This window comes from Kogia breviceps, chromosome 6 (genome assembly GCF_026419965.1).
Source record: "Kogia breviceps isolate mKogBre1 chromosome 6, mKogBre1 haplotype 1, whole genome shotgun sequence".
Classification (NCBI taxonomy): domain Eukaryota; kingdom Metazoa; phylum Chordata; class Mammalia; order Artiodactyla; family Physeteridae; genus Kogia; species Kogia breviceps.
The window spans coordinates 22,008,623-22,031,635 of NC_081315.1; the positions used below are offsets into that span (position 1 = coordinate 22,008,623).

At 39.9% G+C, this 23,013-nt stretch overlaps 2 protein-coding genes across 4 annotated transcripts in view; one reads left to right on the plus strand and one right to left on the minus strand.

Annotated features, from left to right (window-relative positions):
* Positions 1–6,979, plus strand: part of ELMOD2 (ELMO domain containing 2) — a 45,187-nt gene extending 38,208 nt beyond the window's left edge. For 2 of the 3 annotated variants that reach the window (XM_067035569.1, XM_067035570.1), the window contains one exon: positions 3,430–6,978. In XM_067035569.1, coding sequence (XP_066891670.1) covers positions 3,430–3,575 — 146 coding nt within the window. In that variant the 3' untranslated portion in view covers positions 3,576–6,978. Of the gene's footprint in view, positions 1–3,429 lie in introns of all 3 variants that reach the window. The other variant, XM_059067526.2, reaches the window with a different exon arrangement.
* A 5,598-nt stretch (positions 6,980–12,577) lies between these two features.
* On the minus strand, positions 12,578–18,997 carry UCP1 (uncoupling protein 1). The gene is made up of 4 exons (XM_067035571.1): positions 18,779–18,997; positions 17,876–18,074; positions 14,175–14,268; positions 12,578–13,095 (listed from the first exon to the last, which is right to left on the minus strand). Exons 1-4 carry the CDS (start codon positions 18,890–18,892, stop codon positions 12,903–12,905), a joined length of 600 nt encoding a protein of 199 aa, XP_066891672.1. The 5' UTR covers positions 18,893–18,997; the 3' UTR covers positions 12,578–12,902.
* Between the last annotated feature and the right edge of the window lie 4,016 nt (positions 18,998–23,013).

Consider the following 23,013-nt stretch of genomic DNA (forward strand, 5'->3'; position numbering starts at 1 on the left):
AGGTATAGTTATTTAAAATGAAAATCTAGTCATTTTCTTTCATCTTGTTACTGGGGAACTGTGTTTTCCCCCCACCAGTCTTATTTGATTTCCTCTCCTAAACCTCTCGTTGACTTGAGCATAGTGCCTAAACTCCTGGGACTTTGCTCACTGCCTCCAGATACTTGTTTTCTGTATGAAATAGATGCTTGTGTAGTGCTGCCTGTTGAACATAAAACAAACATAAAAAGAAACAACCAAAAAACTCCCTCCCCTTAATCAAGCATTTTACCATATTTAAATAAATACAGGAGAGTGACAGGAAAGCAGTACAAAATGACCTCTGTGCAGTATTGTTTTCCCCTGCAGAAGGGTAACTGGAGCATCTTTGGATCCTGTTGCTTCCAATGCCCTCAACACCAGCATCTTGTTTGGCTCCTGACCGGGAAGAGCATCAAAGTAATATGTGAGGTGGAAAAGTCATTATAGGACCTTCTTAGTTGCCTTGTTTCTATCAGTCATATCCATAAGAGCTGTGGATCATCAGGAAAACAATGAAGCTTATGTTTTTCAAATTTCTTGAAACATTTAAAGCAAACACACACACGTACGTACGTACGTACATCCATCTTTTACGCAGAAGTTTCCCCCTCAAAATTGATTTTCATACCCTTTACCAATAAAGTTTCATATCTTAATTAAGGTTCTGCTTTTCTAACAAGGGGCATATTCTGACTAGAAAATAATGTGAAACCTTATCTTTTAAACATACCTACCTTTTTTGGTTGGGGGACTGAGCCCCATTCATTCGTATGAATCAGTTCCAAGATAGTAGTTTCTATCTAAAAGAAAGAACTATATAAAGAGATTAGGTTTCACCTTTTTTCTTTCCCTGTGATCTGCGTCCCTCTCCCGTTTCCCCCTTGTCTCTCCTGCTCTTCTGTTGGTGTTGTTCTCCGTGGGCAAGGCTGGAAGCAGTGAGTGGTAATTTAGCTCCTTGGCTCTGTTGTCACCTTTTGTACGTCTAACGTGTAAGCACGCAGTCACTGTCATCCCGGGAAGTCACTGACCTTTGGCTTGGTGGTTCCAAAAAAATAACTCCTCAAATTTACAACCAAAAAGTTATGACTAGTAACAGCTTCATTGAGGTTTAATTTATATACCATAAAATTCACCTATTTTGGACTTCCCTGGTGGCGCAGTGGTTGAGAGTCCGCCTGCCGATGCAGGGGACGCGGGTTCGTGCCCCGGTCCGGGAAGATCCCACATGCCATGGAGCAACTAAGCCCATGAGCCATGGACGCTGAGCCTGCGCTCCACAACGGGAGAGGCCACAACAGTGAGAGGCCCGTGTACCGCAAAAAAAAAAAAAAAAATCACCTATTTTAAGTGTACGATGCAATGAGTTTTAGTAAATTTACTGAGTTGTACAACCATCACCATAATCCAGTTGTAGAACATTTTTGTCACCCCAGTAAGACCCCTCTTACCAGTTTACAGTTAATCCCTGTTGCTGTGGTTCTTCTGTTTTAATCCCTGTGGGAAAACCTCAAGCATCCCTGCAGCTTTGGTTAGGGGCAGTAGAAGCATACAGGGAATTGTAAGTTTAGAGATTTTTTATGGTGTTTCTCTTGAGTCTGGTGTTTTAAACTCCTCGAGTCAAAAGGGCAATAGGGGTGCTTTATGGAAACAACTCTTTTCCATCACTGCATGGCAAGCTTTAGGAGTCTGATGCCATGTATGGCCCTGCCAGCATCCTAGAAGTTTGGTATCTTGCAGTTTCCTCATGTCTCATTAAATCAACTTAGCCATTACGGTCTCAGTTTTTTGAGTCACTCTTTTTCTGACACCAGTTTACATTATAACAACCTCACTCTGAAGCAAGAAATTTCTAGTATTTTACTCGAGCAGTTTGTTCTAGACTATATAGTCATTTGAATAGGTAATGAAAGCAATTTAAAGGAATGGTAAACAGCTAAAACCTGATAGCCAGAAATACTAAAACAAGTTGTATTCTATAGCATTTAGATGGATGTCTGACTTCTCATCCTACCGAGAACATTAATCTCCAAAGTTTTTGATTGCACCACCCTATCAGGCTACTGGGGAGAAGGTGCTGGAGAACACAGGCTCAGTTTATATATGGATGAGTAAGTTCTGTAGATGTACTGTTGTGGTAATGTATACACAAAATAAATTTTGAATGAAAGAAAGACTTAAAATATTAGTTAAAAATAGTTACAAGATTACCATTCTCAGCTTGTCTTTGGGGAACAGGAAGCAGATGGGGTCTGTCTGCTGAAAGAGGCCTTATTCTTTGATTTTGTCACATATCCTGGTTGACAAAAATCTGTTTCATCATATATGAAGGGATTAATCTGAAATCTTTCTTCAGTGGACCTTCTTATGAAGTGCTCTTTCAATGTTGAAATGTCATGGTTCTTACCTGTTAATGTTTGCGTTGTGACTAATGTTTTAAAATTGAATTTACGTTTATTTCACACTAGGCAATTATGATAGATAGCCTAGCCACCCTTTTATGTAAAGTCACTGGCTTTATCCCCCCCATTTATCTGAAATAAGTCACTTCTGTCCCTTCTTGAACAGCTTTTCAGAAGGGGAAATGAGATTCTGGTGGAAACAAAGTCTAATTTGCAACATAATAGAGACCGCCTGCAAACTATGTGATTTGGGCAAGTCATTTAACTTCTCTGCACTTCTGTTTCCTCTCCAGAGAAATGGGAATAACAGTACTGCATCACAGGATTGCTGTGAGAGTGAATGAGCACATGGCGGGGACGATAGAAGCATTTGTTAAATAATTAAATAGATACATTTGGTTGAATCCAAATAGGGTTTAGGAGCGGTTTTAAATTCACATTTTTTTTTTTTGTAAATATGTCTGTTTACACATTTATCTGAAATTCTTTTAACATTTTGAGTGTTAATTTGGCTACTGTAATAAGGATATTGAAAAACAAAAATATTAAGTCTATTTCGAGTTCACGTATTCTTTTCTAAAAGGGAAGGTGCTTATATGATAGGTCATTGAAAAAAGCAGAAATAACTTAGATTTATAAATCAAGTAGAAAACAGCTTTTCTATACTTTAGCCATTTTCTTGTACTTTCATTTTTCTGTTTCAGGGGTCTCTGGGGATAACCTTTTTTTCCTATTCTCAAGGTATCTTTTGACAGTCTCTCTTAAATTTGAGGCATTTTGTTGATTTTTTTTGAGACAAAGAGTATATGTACTCTAAATATCTTATTGAAATTGATATTTATTTTGAACATACAAAAATTTTTCTTATAAAGTTCCTCAGGTTTCTAGTAGTTTAAGATGGTTTCTGATCATTGAATCCTAATATGGATTAGGATATACCTTTAAAATGAGATGCTTGGATGTGATTTCACTATTGAGCACTGCATTTATGGTTTCTTTTTAACTGCAGGTTATCTTGTGTATGAATTTGACAAGTTTTGGTTTGAAGAAAAGCCAGAAAGTATTATGTATTTCAACGTGTACAGAGAGAAGTTTCATGAAAAGATTAAAGGACTCTTACTGGATTGTAATGTATCACTTACTTTAAAAATATGAATCATCCGTAGTATCTTCTATTTCTACCACATTTTGCACACACAACAGAATTTATATGTTGTAATAGGAATGATCTGATCAATTACACTCCTTATATATAATTTCCTACAAAAATGTTTGAGAAATTCTATTTAACAAAGCTAGTAGACAATCAGTGTATGTTTACACTTGTTTATACACTGTCCTCCAAAGGTACCTTATCCTTCCAAAGATCCCCTCTGTAGAGTCATGTGAACTACAGTTTGGAACTTGGGACTTAACCCATTTAGTGTAAAAGTACAAATCAGGTATTTTTATTAACTTGATTGATTAAAATGTGTAAAAATCAGTTTTCATGTTTATGTATTATAGCTGTCAAGTTGGTATCTTTTCAGAGCTCCTAAGGTTTTTTGTTTTTTAGTCTGAAAATGATTGTTTTTTAATTTTCTTTGCCTTATTTTATTTGTAGGTTAATTAACAGAGAGATTAGTTTTTCATGGTTTTCTTTGTTTGCATTTCAATCACACGTCATACCGTTGCCTCACAGGAACAAAAGGAGCATATAGATAAGTCAGAGAAGACAGAATTATGGCCTTCTTTTCGGTTTCTCTGATTATGTCATGTAATAGGGAATGACAGTATTAGCGATTAGCTTTTTTGTTTTTAAATACCACACTGAAATATCACAGTGGAATTTTAAAGCTTAAAGACATTTTCTCATCTTCAGTATTTGCTTTTTATCAGTTAGCGAGAAGAACTTTTAGTTAGTGCTTGGTATGAGGGCATTTCATGAAGCTTCTCTATGGATGTATGTTTATGAAAAGAGGTGCATTTGCTAAGAAAATCTTGATTATACTCAAAGAACAGGTGCTATTTCAATAAAGCTGTCTTTGAGTTTTAACAAGAGAAAAACAAAGCTTGTAAACATCTCAGTTAAACATCGTTGGTTTATTTTACTTACTGTTAAGTCTTGCTTCTCTTTGCTTTGACTCCAGTGTTTCTAGATAATGATGTATGGACTTCGTGGGTATTCTTTGAGTTAACAGTCAGTGGGATTCTAAAGTAGCCTAAGGATGACGACTGTGCTTTTTGTATAGCTTTATTCTCCGAAAATCTCAGGAGAGCAGCAAGTGCTGTCAAGGATTATACAGTGATGAGATTCTAACAGGAACGATTTCTTCTTTGTGTGTTTTAGACATTTGTACTCATAGCAAAACTAAAAGTTTAAAGATAGGTTCATCTGATTACCAAATTCTCCCTAAATCCTACAGAAAGCAGCCTATTAAACACATAATTTAATTTAAAACATGAGGATAGTTAGCACACGTTTAAAATGGTATATATCAAGTGTTTAAGGACTGGCTTTTATGTGATATAGCAAGACCTGAAACTTTCAAGTATTTGTTTATGTCTATTGACAACCCTCTCTCTTTAAACTTGCCAAAGAGAAGAGTGGTTAAAAAAAAAATAAACAACTGGAAAATGGCAGTGTTGTCTAGCACATATGTTAAAAGTGCGTGCATTAAAATTCTCTTCTCAACAAGATAAAACTTAAAAATTGGGCTCATTTTATTATAATAGTGGCGAAATGCTTTTCAGTATTATAGGAACTTTAAAACTGGTTTCTTATAGGAGACTTCTCAACCTTGGGAGTATCTTAACTTCTTTAAATGTTTTCTATGCTTTATCATCCAGCCAGAGTTCTATGAGATAAGGATCAGGTATTAACCATTAAAGTTCATTTTATCAAGGTGTTTACCATTACATGGAAAGCAATTGTTAGTCTTTTAGTTTTAGAAAACGTTTACCTTTATATTTTAATCTTTTAACAGATGAGGTCTTGAACTGATTTAAACCTTTGTCTGTATGCTTAATAAAAGAATGATTCAAGTATGGAAGAGGAACCTTTTCAAGTAATTAAGTTTTTCCCCTTCTAGGGAGTAAAACAAACTTTTTAATAATGTTTTTAAAATGTTATTAGAAACTTTGTTCAATAATATATTATTTAAGTCCACCTCTGTTTGTATAATGTATTGTTCTGTTTTTGCTTAAAATAATCTGTAACCATTTCAGATAATTCTACAGCAAATTGGCCTAAAAGCCACCAACAGATTCTGAGGTTTGATAGTTTGAAAGCCAAGCTAAGTGTCACCAGTTGTAAATTAGAATGTAACAGGAGCCTTCTGACTTTCATGTGATAATGACATACATGAAAAGAAAAATATGATAATTGTGTCTGCCTTCCTACTTTTCCTTGCTTTCAACATATGTATGTTAGAATTTTAGGTAGTCTGAAAATCCATATTTAGAATCTTACCTGTTTCTATAATAATAAAATAACAAAGTAGTGATAGAATTGAAGTAGCAGGAAAATTGTTTGTTTTAGCATCAAAAAAGTGAATCAGTGCTGAAATGAATTTTTGTATTTGCCAGATTGAAGAGTGAACCAGTGATAAGAATAGTCTAAAAATATAATTACAATGGTTGCAGTTTAAATATGTTCTGAAAGACAATCTTTAAAGAATTGAGAGAAATCAGGGTATATCAGCGAACCTAGACCAACCCCTTTCTATATATAAATATGGTGATATAGTTAGATATAAAAATCAGTGTCTTACTGGCACCATTTACAATTTAGAAAACAGAATCTTTTTCTTAAAAATGCCCGTCCTGATTTTTTTCTATTTTAAGAGCAACTGGGATTTGTATGTATTTTTCTATGCGAAATACATGTACTCTTCATTTTTATTCCAGTGTTCATAATTGTTTATGTGCTGTTTCTCCCCTTTGCATTCAGTGAAATAGAACTTGGTCAAAGATTTGCTCTAAGGAGAGAAGCATTACATGAGTGTGAAAGTGGAGTGCTCATTGCCAGAGCAAAAGAGATTACATGTTATCTTGGCACAGAAGAGAAGAAATTTGGCTTGGAGGGCAATAGTGTTTATTATCCTTCTTGAATTAATGATTGGGGACCAGCAGCTATTTTCTCAGGATAAATGGTCCACCCAATTTCTGGGGAGGCTTAATTTCCATTTCATATTTATGAACCTCTCCACAGAGTAATTTTTTTTTAATGAAGATTAAGGGAATTGGTAAAAATCTGAGAAAAATCATGAGTGAGTTGTTTTTGGTTTTTTTTCCTGGCCTCAGCTTTTGATAAGAAAAGTGTTAAACGTAGTGCAGGTAAGACCCAACTACTGCATTACTGTTACAGGGCGAGTCTATGCTTTTGTTAAACAAAGTATTCAAAAAATATTTAAGCAGTAGCTTTCCCCGGGGGAAAGAGTGCTGGTTGGCAACTTAAAGAAATAGATTTTTGTCTACTTTGGATAAACCAATTAACTTCTTATGTAAAAGCAATAGTTGAAATGCGGTGTCATTTTGTCTGGAATGTTGTGAGCAAATAAAAACATGTTGAAATTGTTATAAGCCTTTCTGTTAATACTTCTGCTCGCTTCACATCTTCCTCATCCCTTATTTAGGTCATTTATGTTCATGAAATAATACTTTCCTTATTTAATCCTTTAATCATGTTCCTATAGAGTAAATCAGAATATACAGAAATTTTTTTTTATTTTTGTGACTTTAACTCATCCACTGATTACCTATTTAAGATGTTATTGGATAAGAACAATTGATTATGAGGCTAGAAAAGAAGCTACCATCCCCACCCCACCCCCGTTCTTAGAAAGGATAGGAATAACTCATACTGTACTGCAATATGTTTTTCTTAGCTTCACAATGTATCATAGATCTCTTTTTATATTAATACATAGCTTCCGTATTTTTTTTACAGCTGCAAATCATTCCTCTGTGTGTGTGTGTGTGCTCATTAAAGTTAGTACTAATTATAGCTTTAAATGTATAAGAAAAGAAGTGCTTAAAAATTAAAGACAAAACAATCATCTCAAGGAGTTTGATGAAGAAGTACAAAACAAACCTAAAGAAAATAGAGAAGGAAATATTAAAGACAAGACCTTACATGCATAGAAAAGAAAACATGCATACAATAGGATCAACAAAAATAAAATGTTTGAAAAGAACAATATTGTTAAACCTTGGTGAGGCAAATAAACAAAAAAGAAAGCAAATAATAAATGCTGTCAAGAATGAAATATGAAACATCACTACAGATCCTACAGATATTGAAAAGAAAATATATTGAGGAACCTTGTTATGAAATTATGAAAATTAGATGAAATATAACAATTTCTAGAAAAATACAACTTACCAAAACAAAACTATCCAAGAACAAATAGGGAAGCAAAAAGCCCTAGAGTTGTTAAATGGATTCAGCAGCTAAAAACCTTTCCACTAAGAAACCTGCAGTTTTATATGGCTTTCACCAGTGAGTTAACACATTTAAAAATAAAATAATGTTAGTTTTCACAAACTCATCCAGATAATTTAGTGTACACTCTGCAATTCATCAGACTATCATGTGATGATCTTAATAGATGTAGAAAAAGCATTTGATAAAAATTCAACATCCATTCATGTTAAAAACTTTTACCAAATGAGAAATAGAAAGGGTTTACCTTAATTTTATAAAATGCATCTTTATAAAATACACTATAGCAAATATACTTAATTGTAAAACATTGGGATCAGAATTAAGAAGGGATGTCCTCTGTCACCACTTGTATTGGTCAGTTATTGCCACGATAACAATGTACAACAACCAACCACAAAAAAAATCTCAGTGGCATACAAAAAAAAACATTTCCTCCTCACACATGGGTAGGCTAGTCAGGCAGTTTTGCTAATCTCAGCTGGATTCAGCTGGCCTTAAATTGGGGCCATGGTTTCAGTTCCGGTCAGCTCCATGTGACTAATTCATCTGAGGTCAGTGGGCTACCTGAGGCATGCTCTTTTCATGGTGTGGCAGAAACACAAGAATAAACCCAATTGCTCAAACACATTCAGGCCTTTGCTCACATCATGTATACTAGCATTCCCTTAGTTGTGGCAGGTCACATGGTCAAGTCCAACATCAATAGAGCGGGGAAATGTACTCCATTAAGAAGGGATCGGGCTTCCCTGGTGGCGCAGTGGTTGAGAATCCGCCTGCCGATGCAGGAGACACGGGTTCGTGCCCCGGTCCGGGAGGATCCCACGTGCCGCGGAGCAACTAAGCCCGTGAGCCATGGCCGCTGAGCCTGCGCGTCCGGAGCCTGTGCTCCGCAACGGGAGAGGCCACGACAGTGAGAGGCCCGCATACCGCAAAAAAAAAAAAAAAAAGAAGGGATAAGGAGCAAATCATTCAAGCTGTTACAGCAAATAAATTCAAAACTGTGCTAGAGGTCCCACATACTGCAGGAAAACAAGTGGATGGAAAGAAAAGTCATTGCTTATAGATGATACGAGTGTGTACATAGAACATCTAAAAGAATTGGTGGTTGGGTATGAAGGGCAGGGATGAGGAATTTGGTGTCAATAGTGATCAGATGTTGAGGGTGAGGGATTCTGCCTAAACCAATTTAGCAGGATTCTGGCTAAAACCGGGCTCTTGAGGACATGCCCAAGGACAGGACCTAGTAGAAAAAACTCAGAGGAGCCTGACTAAAGTTTGGTAGCGACTTGTCACTACTGCCCATTGCCCGACCAGGATCCCAGCAAGTGAAGTTTTATGTTTTCTTCCTTCTTCTTGAAAGAAACATGCTACTCTAAGGTCGTGCTTTGTCTTAGTTTGGATTCTCCCAGAGTCAGGCCCTGAGACAAAGATTTGTAATTCATTCAGGAAGTGATCCCAGGAGATACGCGTAAGAGAGTGGGGAACAGAGAGAGGGACTTGAAGTCATCCCATAAATGGTTTTAGAAGTAAGCCAAATAGCTCTGTGTGTAACTGGGTTTTGATCGCTCGGAGGGATTCCACCTGACAATGAGGGGCCTGAGATATTCACCGCCAACTCCCATCAGTTATTGGTCCAGGGCTGCTCTGGTGTGTTATTGTCCCTGTTCTTCTAGTGTGCCATGCACAGGTGGGCAGAGATGTCTCTGGTGGCCAGAAGAAGACCCTAAAAAGTACCGGTGCTGACATGACAATAGGAAGTCAGGTCAGCATCACTGGAGTGGTCAGAGCCGAGTGAGCTGTGCTGGATGTTAGGGCATCTGCTACAAGACACTTTACAGTTAACAACCGGGGGGAAATAAGCAGGAGGGAAACCTCAGAAGTCGACGGGGGAGAAGCACAACAGTCAATGTAATGTGGAGCTGATTACGATGCCTGACATCCTGTGGGTTTGTTGGCCCTTCTGCGGCCACACCTTGTTTTCGGCTTAAGACAAGGCTGAGCCTGGTCTTAACACTAAGTCCTTGTTTATTCTTTCCCTGTTTCTTCTGCACTCAGTTTGTAGACAAGATGAAAGTTACTACAGATGTGAATGATGAATCTGGCTTTGCTAGAAAGATGCTGTGAAGATTAATTTTCATCTCAGTTTGTTCCTCTATCTTATCAGAGGTACCTTCTAGCTCCAAAATTCTGATTCTAGAATAGATACTACGATTCTAACAACAATGCCCAAATGAATATTGTATCTTAGAAGTTGTTATAGAAGCCATAAAATATGGACTCTAAAAATTAAAAATCTCTACTAATACTATTTAAAGTGAGTTTATTGATTCTAAAGACCTTCCCTTGCTATTTGGGCAAAGTAATCTAGGTGAACTTCAACTCTTACGTTAGACATAGATCCAGAAAGGCAAACTTTAAAAGGTATTAGCAATTATTTACTGAATGTATTAACTGACAACTGGGTTAATAAATAAAAAGGAAACAATAGTATTTTCTTTGATAACTTCATTTTTAAGTGTTTATAAAGTGCATTTCACTCAGTTTTCCTTTTCCATCAGTTTGAATTAATAATTAAAACCTGTTAAAGACCTTCATACTCAATCATAAACTCCCTCTCCCATTAAATGGTCAATCAAATGTAGTAACTTATCTGGACACTACATTTGCCAGGGTGTATACTGAATGTTTTGCTTTCCCTTCCTTAAAACACTGAGAATAAAAGTCACAAGGAATGGGTATTAGTTTTCCTTTGAAAAAAATAGTCCAGAGTTTCTTATCTTTTTAGTGTGAAATAAAGTGAATAGGTTTGTTTGCTTTTTAAAAATTATCCAGTTAGCAAAGATTCCCACTGGTCTGTTCCATCCTTTCTCTGAAGATGATTAGGTAGCACAGTCCATGGTCTGCCTCGACTTCATCAATTCTCACTTCAGCTGTTCAAAGCACACACACAATGATGTTCCAGGATCCCAGTCACAAGAAGGAAGGTACAAATCTAGAAAAATGCTTGAAATTCTAAAGTTTCATCCAGGTGCCCTATCCTTCAAAACAACAAAACCCAAACGATCACATCTATACAAATATGATCCCACCAAACCAAACCAAAGCTTGTCTCCTCCTTATCATCTTTTCTTTTTTGAAGGGAGAGGAACTTTTGTTTTGCTTTGCTTTCTGAATGGGAAGTAGAAAACTAAGAGTTTAAACTAATAGTTTAGAAAAAGAGGAAGTAAGTGGAGAAAGCAAAGTGATGAGTAATTAGACCATTTTCCAGGGTCAAGAAATTAGTGCTGTCTAGATCTTGGCAATTCTTGTCCTAAGAGGGATTGTCAAGGATCTAATTGCATTTTGTTGTTGCTGTTGCTCTTGTTATTTTTAAGAATTCTGCCAAACTGTGCAGACCAAATAACTGATTTTTGAATGCCTATCTGCAGCAATGAAATATTCCCAGAGAAAAAGATGTCATAGTTAAATCTGCCTTGGATAGATATTTTAGAGATCTGGCCTATAAAAGTCACCCTCAAATATTTTGTGGGGTCTCTTAACATATTTCTCCTGACTCCTGGATATGTGTGTGTTGTGTGTTTTTACTGTGGTAAAATATACATCAATTTATCATTTTAGCCATATTACATGTATATGTTTATATATTTGTTTAAATAGTATAATTCAGTAGCATTAAATATGTTCTCATTGTGAGCAATCATTACCACCCTCCATCTCCAGAAGCTTTGGCCATCCCAAACTGAATCTCTGTACCTATTAAAGACTAACTCCCCACTCCCCCCTCCCCTCAGCCCTTGGTAACCACCATTACACTTTCTGTTTCTATGACTCTACTATAGGTACCTCATATAAGTAGAGTCATACAATATTTGTCCTTCTGTAGCTGGCTCATCTTATTTAGCAGTGTTTTCAGGGTTCATCCGTGTTGTAGCATGTATCCCCCCCAAAAGGTTTTAAATTTGAAAAAAGTAAAATTGTTAAATATTTACTGGTTGATAACTGATATATCTATGTTGTTAATTTTACAATATATTCCATTTGTATTAATATGTCATAAATACAGATTATATTGAATTATAGCCTTTTGTATAACACGTATGGTGCATTTATGCTTATTTCATAAGGTTTGAGGCATTGCTTTACAACTTTTAAAGGTTGTGGAATCTCATTTTACCTCTAGTATAAGCCTTATTGAGTATATCCATAAAATAGTTCATACTATATTTTCTTAAGAAGGTAATTTATAATACAATATAATATATAATATAATATAATATAATATAATATAAAAGATAGCTTTATGGGAAAATATGATTCCCTAGAAACAATACTGGTTTCTAGGTGAGTGTAATCATTAAACTACCTCATTTTCTTTTTTTTTTTTCTTTTTTTTTTTTTTTGTGGTATGCGGGCCTCTCACTGTTGTGGCCTCTCCTGTTGCGGAGCACAGGCTCCGGACGCGCAGGCTCAGCGGCCATGGCTCACGGGCCCAGCCGCTCCGCGGCACGTGGGATCCTCCCGGACCGGGGCACGAACCCGCGTCCCCTGCATCGGCAGGCGGACTCTCAACCACTGCGCCACCAGGGAAGCCCAAACTACCTCATTTTCTATATCACTTTTCTTGATCAATGAGAATGATTTTTCTCTCGTTTTGCTTTAATACAATCTAAAAAATTGAGTCCACTAAATTAAAATAGTAAAAATCAAATCTTGCTTTCTCATAGCTCTCTATTATGCTTTCCCTCTATTTTATAGTTCTGCTGCCCAGAGAAGGCAAAATACTGTCTACATTTCCAATAGATTGAGACCACGGGAGAGGTTGCTGGTTTTGAATGAGCCTCTGATCAAGCTTGAGAAAATTTTACTATCACAGATTTAAATTTTCTGGCACAGTGGAATTGGTGGATTGGAGAAATTTATGGCAAAGAAAAGTAGACACTAAGTATACTGCACATTCTAAGGCTGGTCAGCTAACTGTCAATCGTTTAGATGAGATAGCGTTCCATAGCACACAGATACCCTGAACACATATTACAGGTACAGAACACCACATTCTACCCTTTGAAAAAAGCCGATGGTCCTTCCTTAGGAAGGACCCTCATTGCACAGTTGGACACACTTGTGTACTGTCCCGGTAGACAGTTAACAAATCTGGTTTTCACCGCATCCACTGGAGAGGACAGAACCGTTGTGCAAAATCCAGCGATAACAGCGGACACAAAGTGACAGGGCACATCATCTGAAATGGGTCATGAGACAGGTCAAGCCCAGACTTTCAGTTATCTATCAGATCCTTGTAAACCTGTTGATAGCAGGAGGTCAATGTGGATTTCTTATAAATAAATAAAACACAATGGACTTCCCTGGTGGTGCAGTGCTTAAGAATCCACCTGCCAAGGCAGGGGACACAGATTCAAGCCCTGGTCCAGGAAGATCCCACATGCCATGGAGCAACTAAGCCCACGAGCCACAACTACTGAGCCAACATGCCACGACTACTGAAGCCCGCGCGCCTAGAGCCCGTGCTCCGCAACGAGAAACCACCGCAGCGAGAAGCCCGCACACAGCAGTGAAGAATAGCCTCCAATCGCCGTAACTAGAGAAAGCCCGCGCGCAGCAACGAAGACCCAACGCAGCCAAAAATAAATAAATAAATAAATTTTTAAAAAAGAGAGCCTTATAAATAAATACATACATACCTACATAAAATACAGTAAGGAAGGTTATACTCACATTAGAAAAAGTTGGCAAACAGTAAATGGCATAGTGGATTGTAAGTGCTTTAGGAAAATAACCTGCCACCTTTCTCTGTGTCCTTAAGGTATGGCATAATGCCTGATATATAGGCATCTAATACTTTTTTATTGAATTAAAGTCATTGTCCAAGGAGGATTTCAATGTCTCCAGAACCTGTTAGAATAAAATTTTTGGGAACCTATCCAATGGTTCTACTTTTTGGATGAATCCACCAAGAAGCTCCTTATTTAACTAGCTCATCTGGATATAGTGGAGGATGACTCACTTCCTGAATTCTGCTTTATAAGAATAAGATGCTAACAGAAGTCCCATATATTAGTATTAAATGAGAGTAATGCTGATGTAAGAATACAGTTGCATCTTAGTTTTGTTGCAAAAAAAAAAAAGGTTGCAACAAAACTTCTAAAACTTAGGGTTTTCCTTATAGTATATCTATCGTTCAAAAGTGCCTATTTTTCTAAAAGAGAAAATTATTACAGTTAAGGGATTCAGTATAATATGGCTGGAGAAACTCCAAGATGAAATTATAAATGTGCAGAGCTGCCATGTAAAAAAAACAAGTTACCTGTTATTTGTTTTTCACAAGGGCCTCCTTCATTAGGTCATACGTTACTAGCTCTGTACAGCTGATGATGACAATTCTTGTCAGATTTGGAGTAGAACCTGGAAGAAAAGAAAGTATTGAATAGCTTCATTATATGATAAGGTGCTAATTAGATATATATGTTTTAATGATGACAAAATCCATCTTGAAGTGAGTTCTCTTTCCAAAGCCCCGTCAAGCCTTCTGTTGTTGCTATAATTCTGTGAGCATTGTAAGTCCCAGTGTAGCGAGGTTTGGGACCACGTAGATGGCTCGGCGCGTGAACTTTGACCTTCACTACCTCTGTGGGTTTCCCAATGAACACGGCCACACCGCCAGTCGTTAGGCCCGCTGAGACCTGGCTTCCTAAACTAGCCGTTGTTATCCAGAGGAAAAAAAAAAAGATGTGTCAAGAAAGAAAGAAAAAGAATCAAGACCCAGAATGCATCTATATATGTCTTTTTAATGTTCAGTGGTTAATACTATTGTGTCATTATATCTTTTGTACTTCCCTAATGCTTGTGCATGTGGTGGTCATGTACTAAGTATGTACTAAATCATAGTAGGGCTAGAAGACTTCAAAGTTGACTGAAATTTTTTTTTAAATTTCAAGGAAAAAGAACACAATGCCTACTTAAACAGTAGCTTCGTTCCTTCCTATATTTGCTTAATTCTTTCCTATATTTAGCTCTATTTTCCAGTATTTCCCAACTGGGTGGAGGGACCAGTCAGTCACCAGTGATGCTTAGTTTTCCTTCCAGCAATGAGAATGTTAATTACTGGACTTAGGGATCTTAGGAAAAGCCCAGTGAACAAACTGCCCCAGTTTGAGACATCAAGTGGTGTCAGGCTACAACAGGCCACAAAAGGGACAAAGAGAAGAAGAAAGAAGCTGATAAAGTGATTTTTAATTGGAAATTTTGAAAAACTAGCTTAGGTTACTCAAGACGGATATCATTTAATAAAACTACAAATAGTCTTGGAGCCTCATACCTATTCCTATAATTAAAGTATGGATCAATCACATTTATTCATCAAGGACTTTCTCAGTCTCTAATTCTATTTCCTAATCTGTATAGAGGTAATAGTATCTACCTCAAAGAGTCATTGTCTGAGTTAAAATAATATCAATACAGCACTTAACACAGTGTCTTGCATATGGAAAATACAGCAGTTCTTTTCATTACTGTATGGTTGTACTCCTTTTTCATTATGCTTGGCCAGGAGCCGAGCATTTAATAATAACCATCTTTTAAGTGGCAAGATCATATGATTATAATTCCCTTCACTTTTGGCCCACATTTTTTCTTTTTTTTTTTCTTTCTTTTTTTTTTTTGCAGTACGCGGGCCTCTCAGTGCCACGGCCTCTCTAGTCGCGGAGCACAGGCTCCGGACGGGCAGGCTCGGCGGCCATGGCTCATGGGCCCAGCCGCTCCGCGGCAAGTGTGATCTTCCCGGACCGGGGCACGAACCCGTGTCCCCTGCATTCGTAGGTGGACTCTCAACCACTGAGCCACCAGGGAAGCCCCATTTTTTCTTTTTAATGATGGAAAGTCATTTATTTTCCCCTCGATAAATTTTAAAATAAAAGACTTTAATGGAAAATGTTTAGTACTGTCATGTCACGCTGAATGCCAGCAATACCTTGACTTTTATACACACAGGAAGCCAGGTCAACGTGTACACATTTCCCCACGGCCCTTCAACTGTTTTGCATGTACAAAATTGTCTGCTATTTTGCTTTAGCAAACAGCAACATAATTTAAAACTTTCATGTCGCCTATGTGACACCTAAAATCCAGTCCAACATTTATTAATACAGTTAGAAAGATAGGGGCTTCCCTGGTGGCGCAGTGGTTTTGAATCCACCTGCCGATGCAGGGGACACGGGTTCGTGCCCCGGTCCGGGAAGATCCCACATAACGTGGAGCGGCTGGGCCCGTGAGCCATGGCCACTGAGCCTGCGCGTCCGGAGCCTGTGCTCCGCAACGGGAGAGGCCACAACAGTGAGAGGCCCGCGTACCGCAAAAAAATAAAAAAATAAAAGCCTTAAAAAATTCATGGTATGAGTTCACGGTGCTAATCACATGACATGAGTTTATGAGTTCATGGTATCTCATCAAATGTAAGGTCATTTTAAAAACTCCTACATAACAACTTTCTGGTTTAATTTGAAAGGCTTAAGACGGTTAAGTCGATGTACAAATCAATTACTTGATTTAACTTTTACTTGTCTTGGGAGAGTTAATTCTCATTGTCCACTGAATGAACGCCTTCCAAATATTAATAACTATATTACAGTATTTACAAGCTTTCTTATCTATCCTGAACTGATAGAAAGTTCAGCTGTGAAAAGGGTGAGCTCATGAGGCAGGGGATGCAAGGGAGGGTGTGAGCCTGGAGGGAGAGGGCAAAAGTGAACCACCCCCCACCCCACCCCGCGCTGGGATACATCAGGCTCCAGGAGACCAGCCAGCCAATGATGCTTTTGTTGTCAGACCAGAAGTAAGTGCCGAAAACCAGGACAAAGAGGAGGCCAGGGAAGCTGTGTTATCCCAGTAGGAAGGGAGGAAGGAAGCTAGGCCTCAGGTCCAATGAGGCTGAGGACTGCGAAAGCACGCCCCACGGGCTGGCAGTGAATGACCCTCTGGAAGTTACCCGATTTGGTTGAGGTGCTGGGGATACATGCCATGGATGAGGGAGGGGGTAAGTGCAAGAATTTGTTTTGGCACCAGACAGTGATGCTGATTTGATTTCTGCAATATTAGCTGTGCCATGTGCCCTTTTCGACTGTACTTTCGGCAAACTGTCCCACGGAAACCTACCACCCACTTGACCTCTTCAATATGCTTGGCAAACCCGTTAGTGCTGTGGACGCTCTGCTAAGAGGCGCCCACGATGCCCAGACAGCCTGCACAGTGTCACAAACCTGGAGAAGTGAAGTCAAAGACTAGATGTGCTAGATTTTATGTGCCTTGTGTATGTGGATGGGATTCTCATTTTAGGGGGTTTAGTTTCTTGCATTTTAATAACACCTGTAAACTAGTCGGGTTTTTTCTGGTTTTTTGTTTGTTTGTTTGTTTGTTTTTTGCGGTACGTGGGCCTCTCACCGCTGTGGCCCCTCCAGTTGCGGAGCACAGGCTCCGGATGCGCAGGCTCAGCGGCCAAGGCTCACAGGCCCAGCTGCTCCGCGGCATGTGGGATCTTCCCGGACCAGGGCACGAACCCATGTCCCCTGCATCGGCAGGCAGACCCTCAACCACTGCACCACCAGGGAAGCCCTGACCTCTCTTCTGATTGACTGTTGCTTTATCATACCCTTTCTTCCCCCTTTTCTATATATCTTTTATACTGCTGCCAAAGTGATCTTTTGAAAATAATTGTTTGTGTTACTCCCTTGCTTATCATTTTTCAATGGCTTCCCATCACTTTAAAGATAAAATCCAAGCTCCTTAGCATGGCCTGCAAGGTCTCTTGTGATCTGGCCCTTTCCTGCCTTTCTGGCTTCACCTGTCCCTCCTCACCAACATGTCTTCCCTCTCTGCCCCGTGTGTTCAAACCTTGATGTTTGCTTGCCAATGTGTTATGAAGACCGCCACCCTGTGTGTGTAACCTTTTTGTGGCCAGAGCTGGGCCCAGGACATGTCTCTCTGACTTCTTCCCCTCCCAGGAATGCTCCCTACTTACTTTCTTTCCCTGTGGTGAAGAACTCCTGGATGCTCTCATAGAGGCTGATCCTAAGAGAGGCAAAGCTTATTTGTCTCTGGAGGCCAGCTGGCAGCCCCCTGTAGAGTTTCATTGGCCCTCCTGTTTTTGCCAGAGTGGTGATTGTTCCCAGGACACTTTTATACCTAACAGCACTGGAGGTCTGGCATTCGCATTGGAGCTGTAAATGAGAAAGGTACAGGTCAGAGGGAAGTAAAAATTGAGTAGGGGAGTCCTACCTAGTGAGGAAAAAACAAAGGTTGGCATCAGGTTATGGAGAAATCGTAAGCCAAGATTTTTTTCGCATTGTGTTCTATTTTCAATTCCTTTTCCCTTCTCAGCAACATCTCTCCTTATGTATTTATCTATCTATCTATCTATCTATCTATCCATGTACAGAAAGGGGGAGGAGAGGGAATCCGGCTACTATGCCTACTTTGAACATTCCGCTGCATTCCCACCGCACTGTTGCATCCTCATGGACTCTTCAGAACCCCTAAGGCAGTAGGATGGGAAGATGCGCCTGTCTAAGCAGAGGAGCAAGGAGAGAGAGCCTGGCTTGGGAACTCGGGAGAGGCTGATATTCTTAGCTCTTAGAACACCTAGTGCTCCCTAACTACGGGAGGGTTTGGCATAGTCCTGGTCAACCCATCCTCCATGACCCTCCTGCTTCTTTAGTTAATCCCGGAAAAGTTCCAGTTTCCTACCCTAAAGCATCCGTCCTGTGACAGGTCAAACTTTTTTTAACGTGACCACCTGCTCTACCTAAAAGTGAAAAAGAACGGTTAAACCAAAGCCGGAATCAAAGGGGCGTACACAATAGGGGTCCCTTCTCTGCCCCAGACACCTCCCCTTCTGCACCGCGCTCCCTCCCTGTAGCCGGACTTTGGCCGTGTCCAGCGGGAAGGTGATCACATCCGCCACGCAGGCCGCCACTCCAGCCGAGAAGATTTTGACCGCCATGGTCGGGGGCACGTCTGAGGCTGCGAGTCCCACCATCCTGACTCAGCGCGGAGCCAGGCGCCGGTGCAAGGGGAGCAGGGCTCCAGCCCCGAAGGTGGAAGCTCTCCCAGACTCCCGACTCCTGCGCCGCCCGGGCAGCGAACCCACCCCCTCCGACTTCCGGGCGATGGGCTGCAGCGGGCGGCGGGGAGGGGCGGGGCGGAATCCAATTGGCGGCGTCTGCCTGCCCTCCCCCCGCGCCTGGGCCGGCCGCGCGGTGCCCTCTGACCTCTGCGGGTAACTTGACGTCGCGGGCGATCGGGGGCTGAGCCACCCCAGGTCTCCTGGCACTGGCAGGGGTGTGCCCTGGGGAGCCAGGTCCCTCCCACCTCCCCATCCTGGCTCGGCCCCTGGGAAGCCGCCCTCCACCCCAAAAGTCGTGGCCGCGCACCTGGCCGTCTGAGCCCTGCCCTCGACGCGTAGGGAAGGGCGCACAACCGCGCTCAGCTGGCGCTGCATCTCCCCAGGCCTCTGGCGTCTTCAGGTGCGCTCCTTGGGCGGGCTGGGAGGAGCGTCCCGAAACAAGTGCGATCTCGGTGATCCTGGTAGAAAGTCCCGCCCAGCCGGAGCTCTCCGAGGCAAGAGTGAGGCTCCCCTTATTCCTCTGACTCCTCAGGAGCCTTACAGGTACCTTCTTTGCTTGGCTTCCCTTTCCTCTCTTTTTAACTTCTCATCCTCTCGACTCCTTTCCAACCACCAAATGCAGCCTCGAAAAAATCCCAGGCAGAAACCAAGAAGACTCTGAACTTTTAAAGTGTTTCATTTGAACACTTTTTGTAGGAGGATGTCAAATGAGATAATAGACATACTAGAAAGCAAATCGGTAGTAAATTGCTAAAGCACTATATAAAGTGAGATATCACTGGCTCCTTTTAATTTCATGCTTAGTGGAGTGCAGTGGAAAGGACAATGGCAGGTCGCTTGGCTCGAGGTGCAGCTCTTACCTTCTCTGTGACCCTGGTCAGGTCATCTGAACGTGAACTCATGTTATCACCTCATGCCTGTGTACTATTTTACAGATTGTAACGTGTCCTCACGTTAATGTCACATTTCATCTGGTAGACAATACAGCTTTATGAATGACTGACTGGGTATGAAGTCAAAGATTTTTTGGAGATGATTAAGAACATGGGTAGTAGGCTCAGGGATGGTGCTAGCTGATTGTCATGAGGCAGTTGGTAAGGGGAGGTGAATTTAGGGGAAAGGAAACAAGATCAGCTTTTAAAAATCGTAGAATTATTTGAAGAGAAGGGTGTTTCTCATAGTTGAGAGCTACGGCAGGAAACTGTATACAACATACAAAGAGAGTGAGAAATCAGAGCTGGGAGGTATTTGAGAGTCAGAATGTGATAAAGGAGGGTCCACATTTTACATGGGGGTAAGTATAATGGGACTAGGGAAAGGGGTCAAGGGCCAAGTCATAGCGGTCCCCAGAGTTTCGGCCGGGGAAGAATGGCCCTGTCAAAGGTAAAGTTAGGAAACAAATAGTGAACCCAGTCACAGAACTATGGCATTTGAGAATATAATTAACAAAGTGTTGGGTCTCGACTAGTGTAATGTTTAGGAAAAAAATGTCAAAAGAGAATGAAAACAAAGAAAAGACTATTGGATTTGGCTCTAACATAATCGGTCATCTTAGGGGGTGCAACTGCAGTGGAGTTATTAGGTTGTGAGGCTGATGGCTCACAAGCAGATTGAGAATGTTCGGTATAATGTGACTAAATGTATAAAAGGGGGCATCACTCCTTAATAACTCTAGTGAACTGCTATCAACTGGTCAATCCTCAACCCACAACCCAACTCTACTAACCCTACCCACTGTCCTTCACAGTGGTTCCGTCGGTAGTGGTCTTAAAGCATAATTGCATATTCCTCCCATCAGAAGGTGATAGATAGGGCTTCCCTGGTGGCGCAGTGGTTGAGAGTCCACCTGCTGATGCAGGGGACGCGGGTTCGTGCCTCGGTCCGGGAGGATCCCACATGCCGCGGAGCGGCTGGGTCGGTGAGCCATGGCCGCCGAGCCTGCGCGTCCGGAGTCTGTGCTCCGCAAAGGGAGGGGCCACAAAACAGTGAGAGGCCCGCGTACCGCAAAAATAAAAAATAAATAAATAAAATAAATGGGCGATATATTTACTATCACTACTAAAAATGTACTTCTTTCACCTAGTATATTAATACCTCATCTCTACCAAAATTATTATTAATTTAACATTTACATGTACATTTTAAATTTACTTTTATAAATATAAATTATGCCTGTATAAATTATGAATAGTAATTATAATATCAACATGATATGAATGATGGCAGTATAAATTTGCATGATTCTTTTGGAAAACAACTTGACAGTATGCATTGAGCCAAGAAAATGTCCATATCCTTTGCTCCAATAATTCTACTTCTGGGTATCTACCCTAAAATCATTAGACAAAATATGAAAAAGTCATACGTAGGATGATTATTTCAGTCTAATATTTATCACAGCAAATGAGCGACAGTACCAGCCTCAGTTGGGATCTAGGTCTGCATGTCTGGCTTTGTCTGAAGGGCTGTGTATGTTAGTGTCTCTAAGTGTCTACCGGTGTGCACTGTTGTGTGAGTGGGGAAAGAAAATGCCCTTAGGAACAGGGAGACAGTAGGGAGAGGATAGGAAAGGGTTTTCTTGGTCCAGCCCAGACCAAAGAGAGGGAGCCTATCGAGATCCACATTAAGGAGAGAATATTCCATTTCCATTCTGATTAACGTGGCATAGTGTAGTGATTAAGAGAACAACAGACCCATGTTCAAATTCTAAGATGCCTACTAACTGGTTGAGCATGGACAGATCACTTAACTTCTCTGAACCGCAAATGCTTCACTTTAATGATGGATATGAGTCATTAAGTTATTAATAGATCACTCCTTGGGCTTAGCACTGGATATATATAATCCTCATAATGCAATGAAAGATTATCCAGTTCGTGCACTTAATGAATAGTTATGCAGCATATGACAAGTGCTAGACACTGTTCTAAGCACTTTACTGAATTTAACACATCCAGTCCTCATTGATGCCCTCTGAGGTGTGTACTACTGTTACCCACTTCACAGATGAGGAAACTCAGAAGTTAAGTTAACTTCTAGGTCACGTAACCATTTCATGGTACACGTGGGATCTATCTGACCCCCAGGCTCTCAATCACTAAATGATGCCCAAACTGCCTTCTCAATATATTTATTTATTGTTTAAAAGTTTTCATTGAAATATAGTTGATTTACAATGTTGTGTTTGTTTCAGGTGTACAGGAAAGTGATTCAGAATATACAGAATATATATTCTAAATGTATATATAAAGAATATATATATTCTTTTATAGGTTCTTTTGTACTATAGGCTATTACAAGGTATTGAGTATAGTTCCCTGTGCTATACAGTAGGTCTTTGTTGGTTATCTCTTTTATATATAGTAGTGTGTATATTTTAATCCCAAATGCCTAATATATAACTTTCCAATATATTTGTGACAGGATACTTTACTATGCTTTGAAGATGTGTAATGGCTAGATATACTCAACATATTTTTTCTATAAGACATATCAAAAGTTGCCCCCAAATCACATGAAACACATATCCTTTAGTCTGTTTGTATACTTTACTAGGGGACTTACAAAGACATGAATAAATATTACAACACTTTTGCTTTAACAGTCACTTGACTTCATTCCATCTTCAGTTGAACCTGTTGGAAGAGTTGGGGAAGGTAATACATGAGATTTAAGAAAATGAGATTTATAGGGATTGAGGCCCAGTGGAGGGAACAGAGAATGAAGAGGTGACTTAGAGAAGAGGACATTCCTGTCCTCAGATACTCGAAGGCATATCCATCCAACAGTTAGAGTTGTTCTGTACACAGTTAAGGAAAAGAATTAGCACTGAGGAGTGGAAAGTACAGGTGAACAGATTTTAGGTAAGTGTAAAAATTGTTCTACTTTGTCAATGTGATTAGAGGTGGACTGTGATACTGTTTTGGGTAATGAGTTCTGTGTCACTACAGGTATTAAATTTCAGGTGATTTGGTGTAAGATTAACTCAGAGCGTCAGATTTATTGTCAGAAGGCCCTGGTTTTGAACCTGCCAT

What these genes read in the sequence shown, in the direction of transcription:
- UCP1 (XM_067035571.1), bottom strand. Translation starts at nt 18,892, where the DNA reads ATGGTGGGACTCGCAGCCTCAGACGTGCCCCCGACCATGGCGGTCAAA. An exon ending in CTTCACCACAGGGAAAGAAA is followed by an intron (nt 14,269 to 17,875) that starts GTAAGTAGGGAG and finishes CTTTTCTTCCAG; the next exon opens with GTTCTACTCCAAATCTGACA. An exon ending in GCCCTTGTGAAAAACAAATA is followed by an intron (nt 13,096 to 14,174) that starts ACAGGTAACTTG and finishes TGTCTCATGACC; the next exon opens with CATTTCAGATGATGTGCCCT.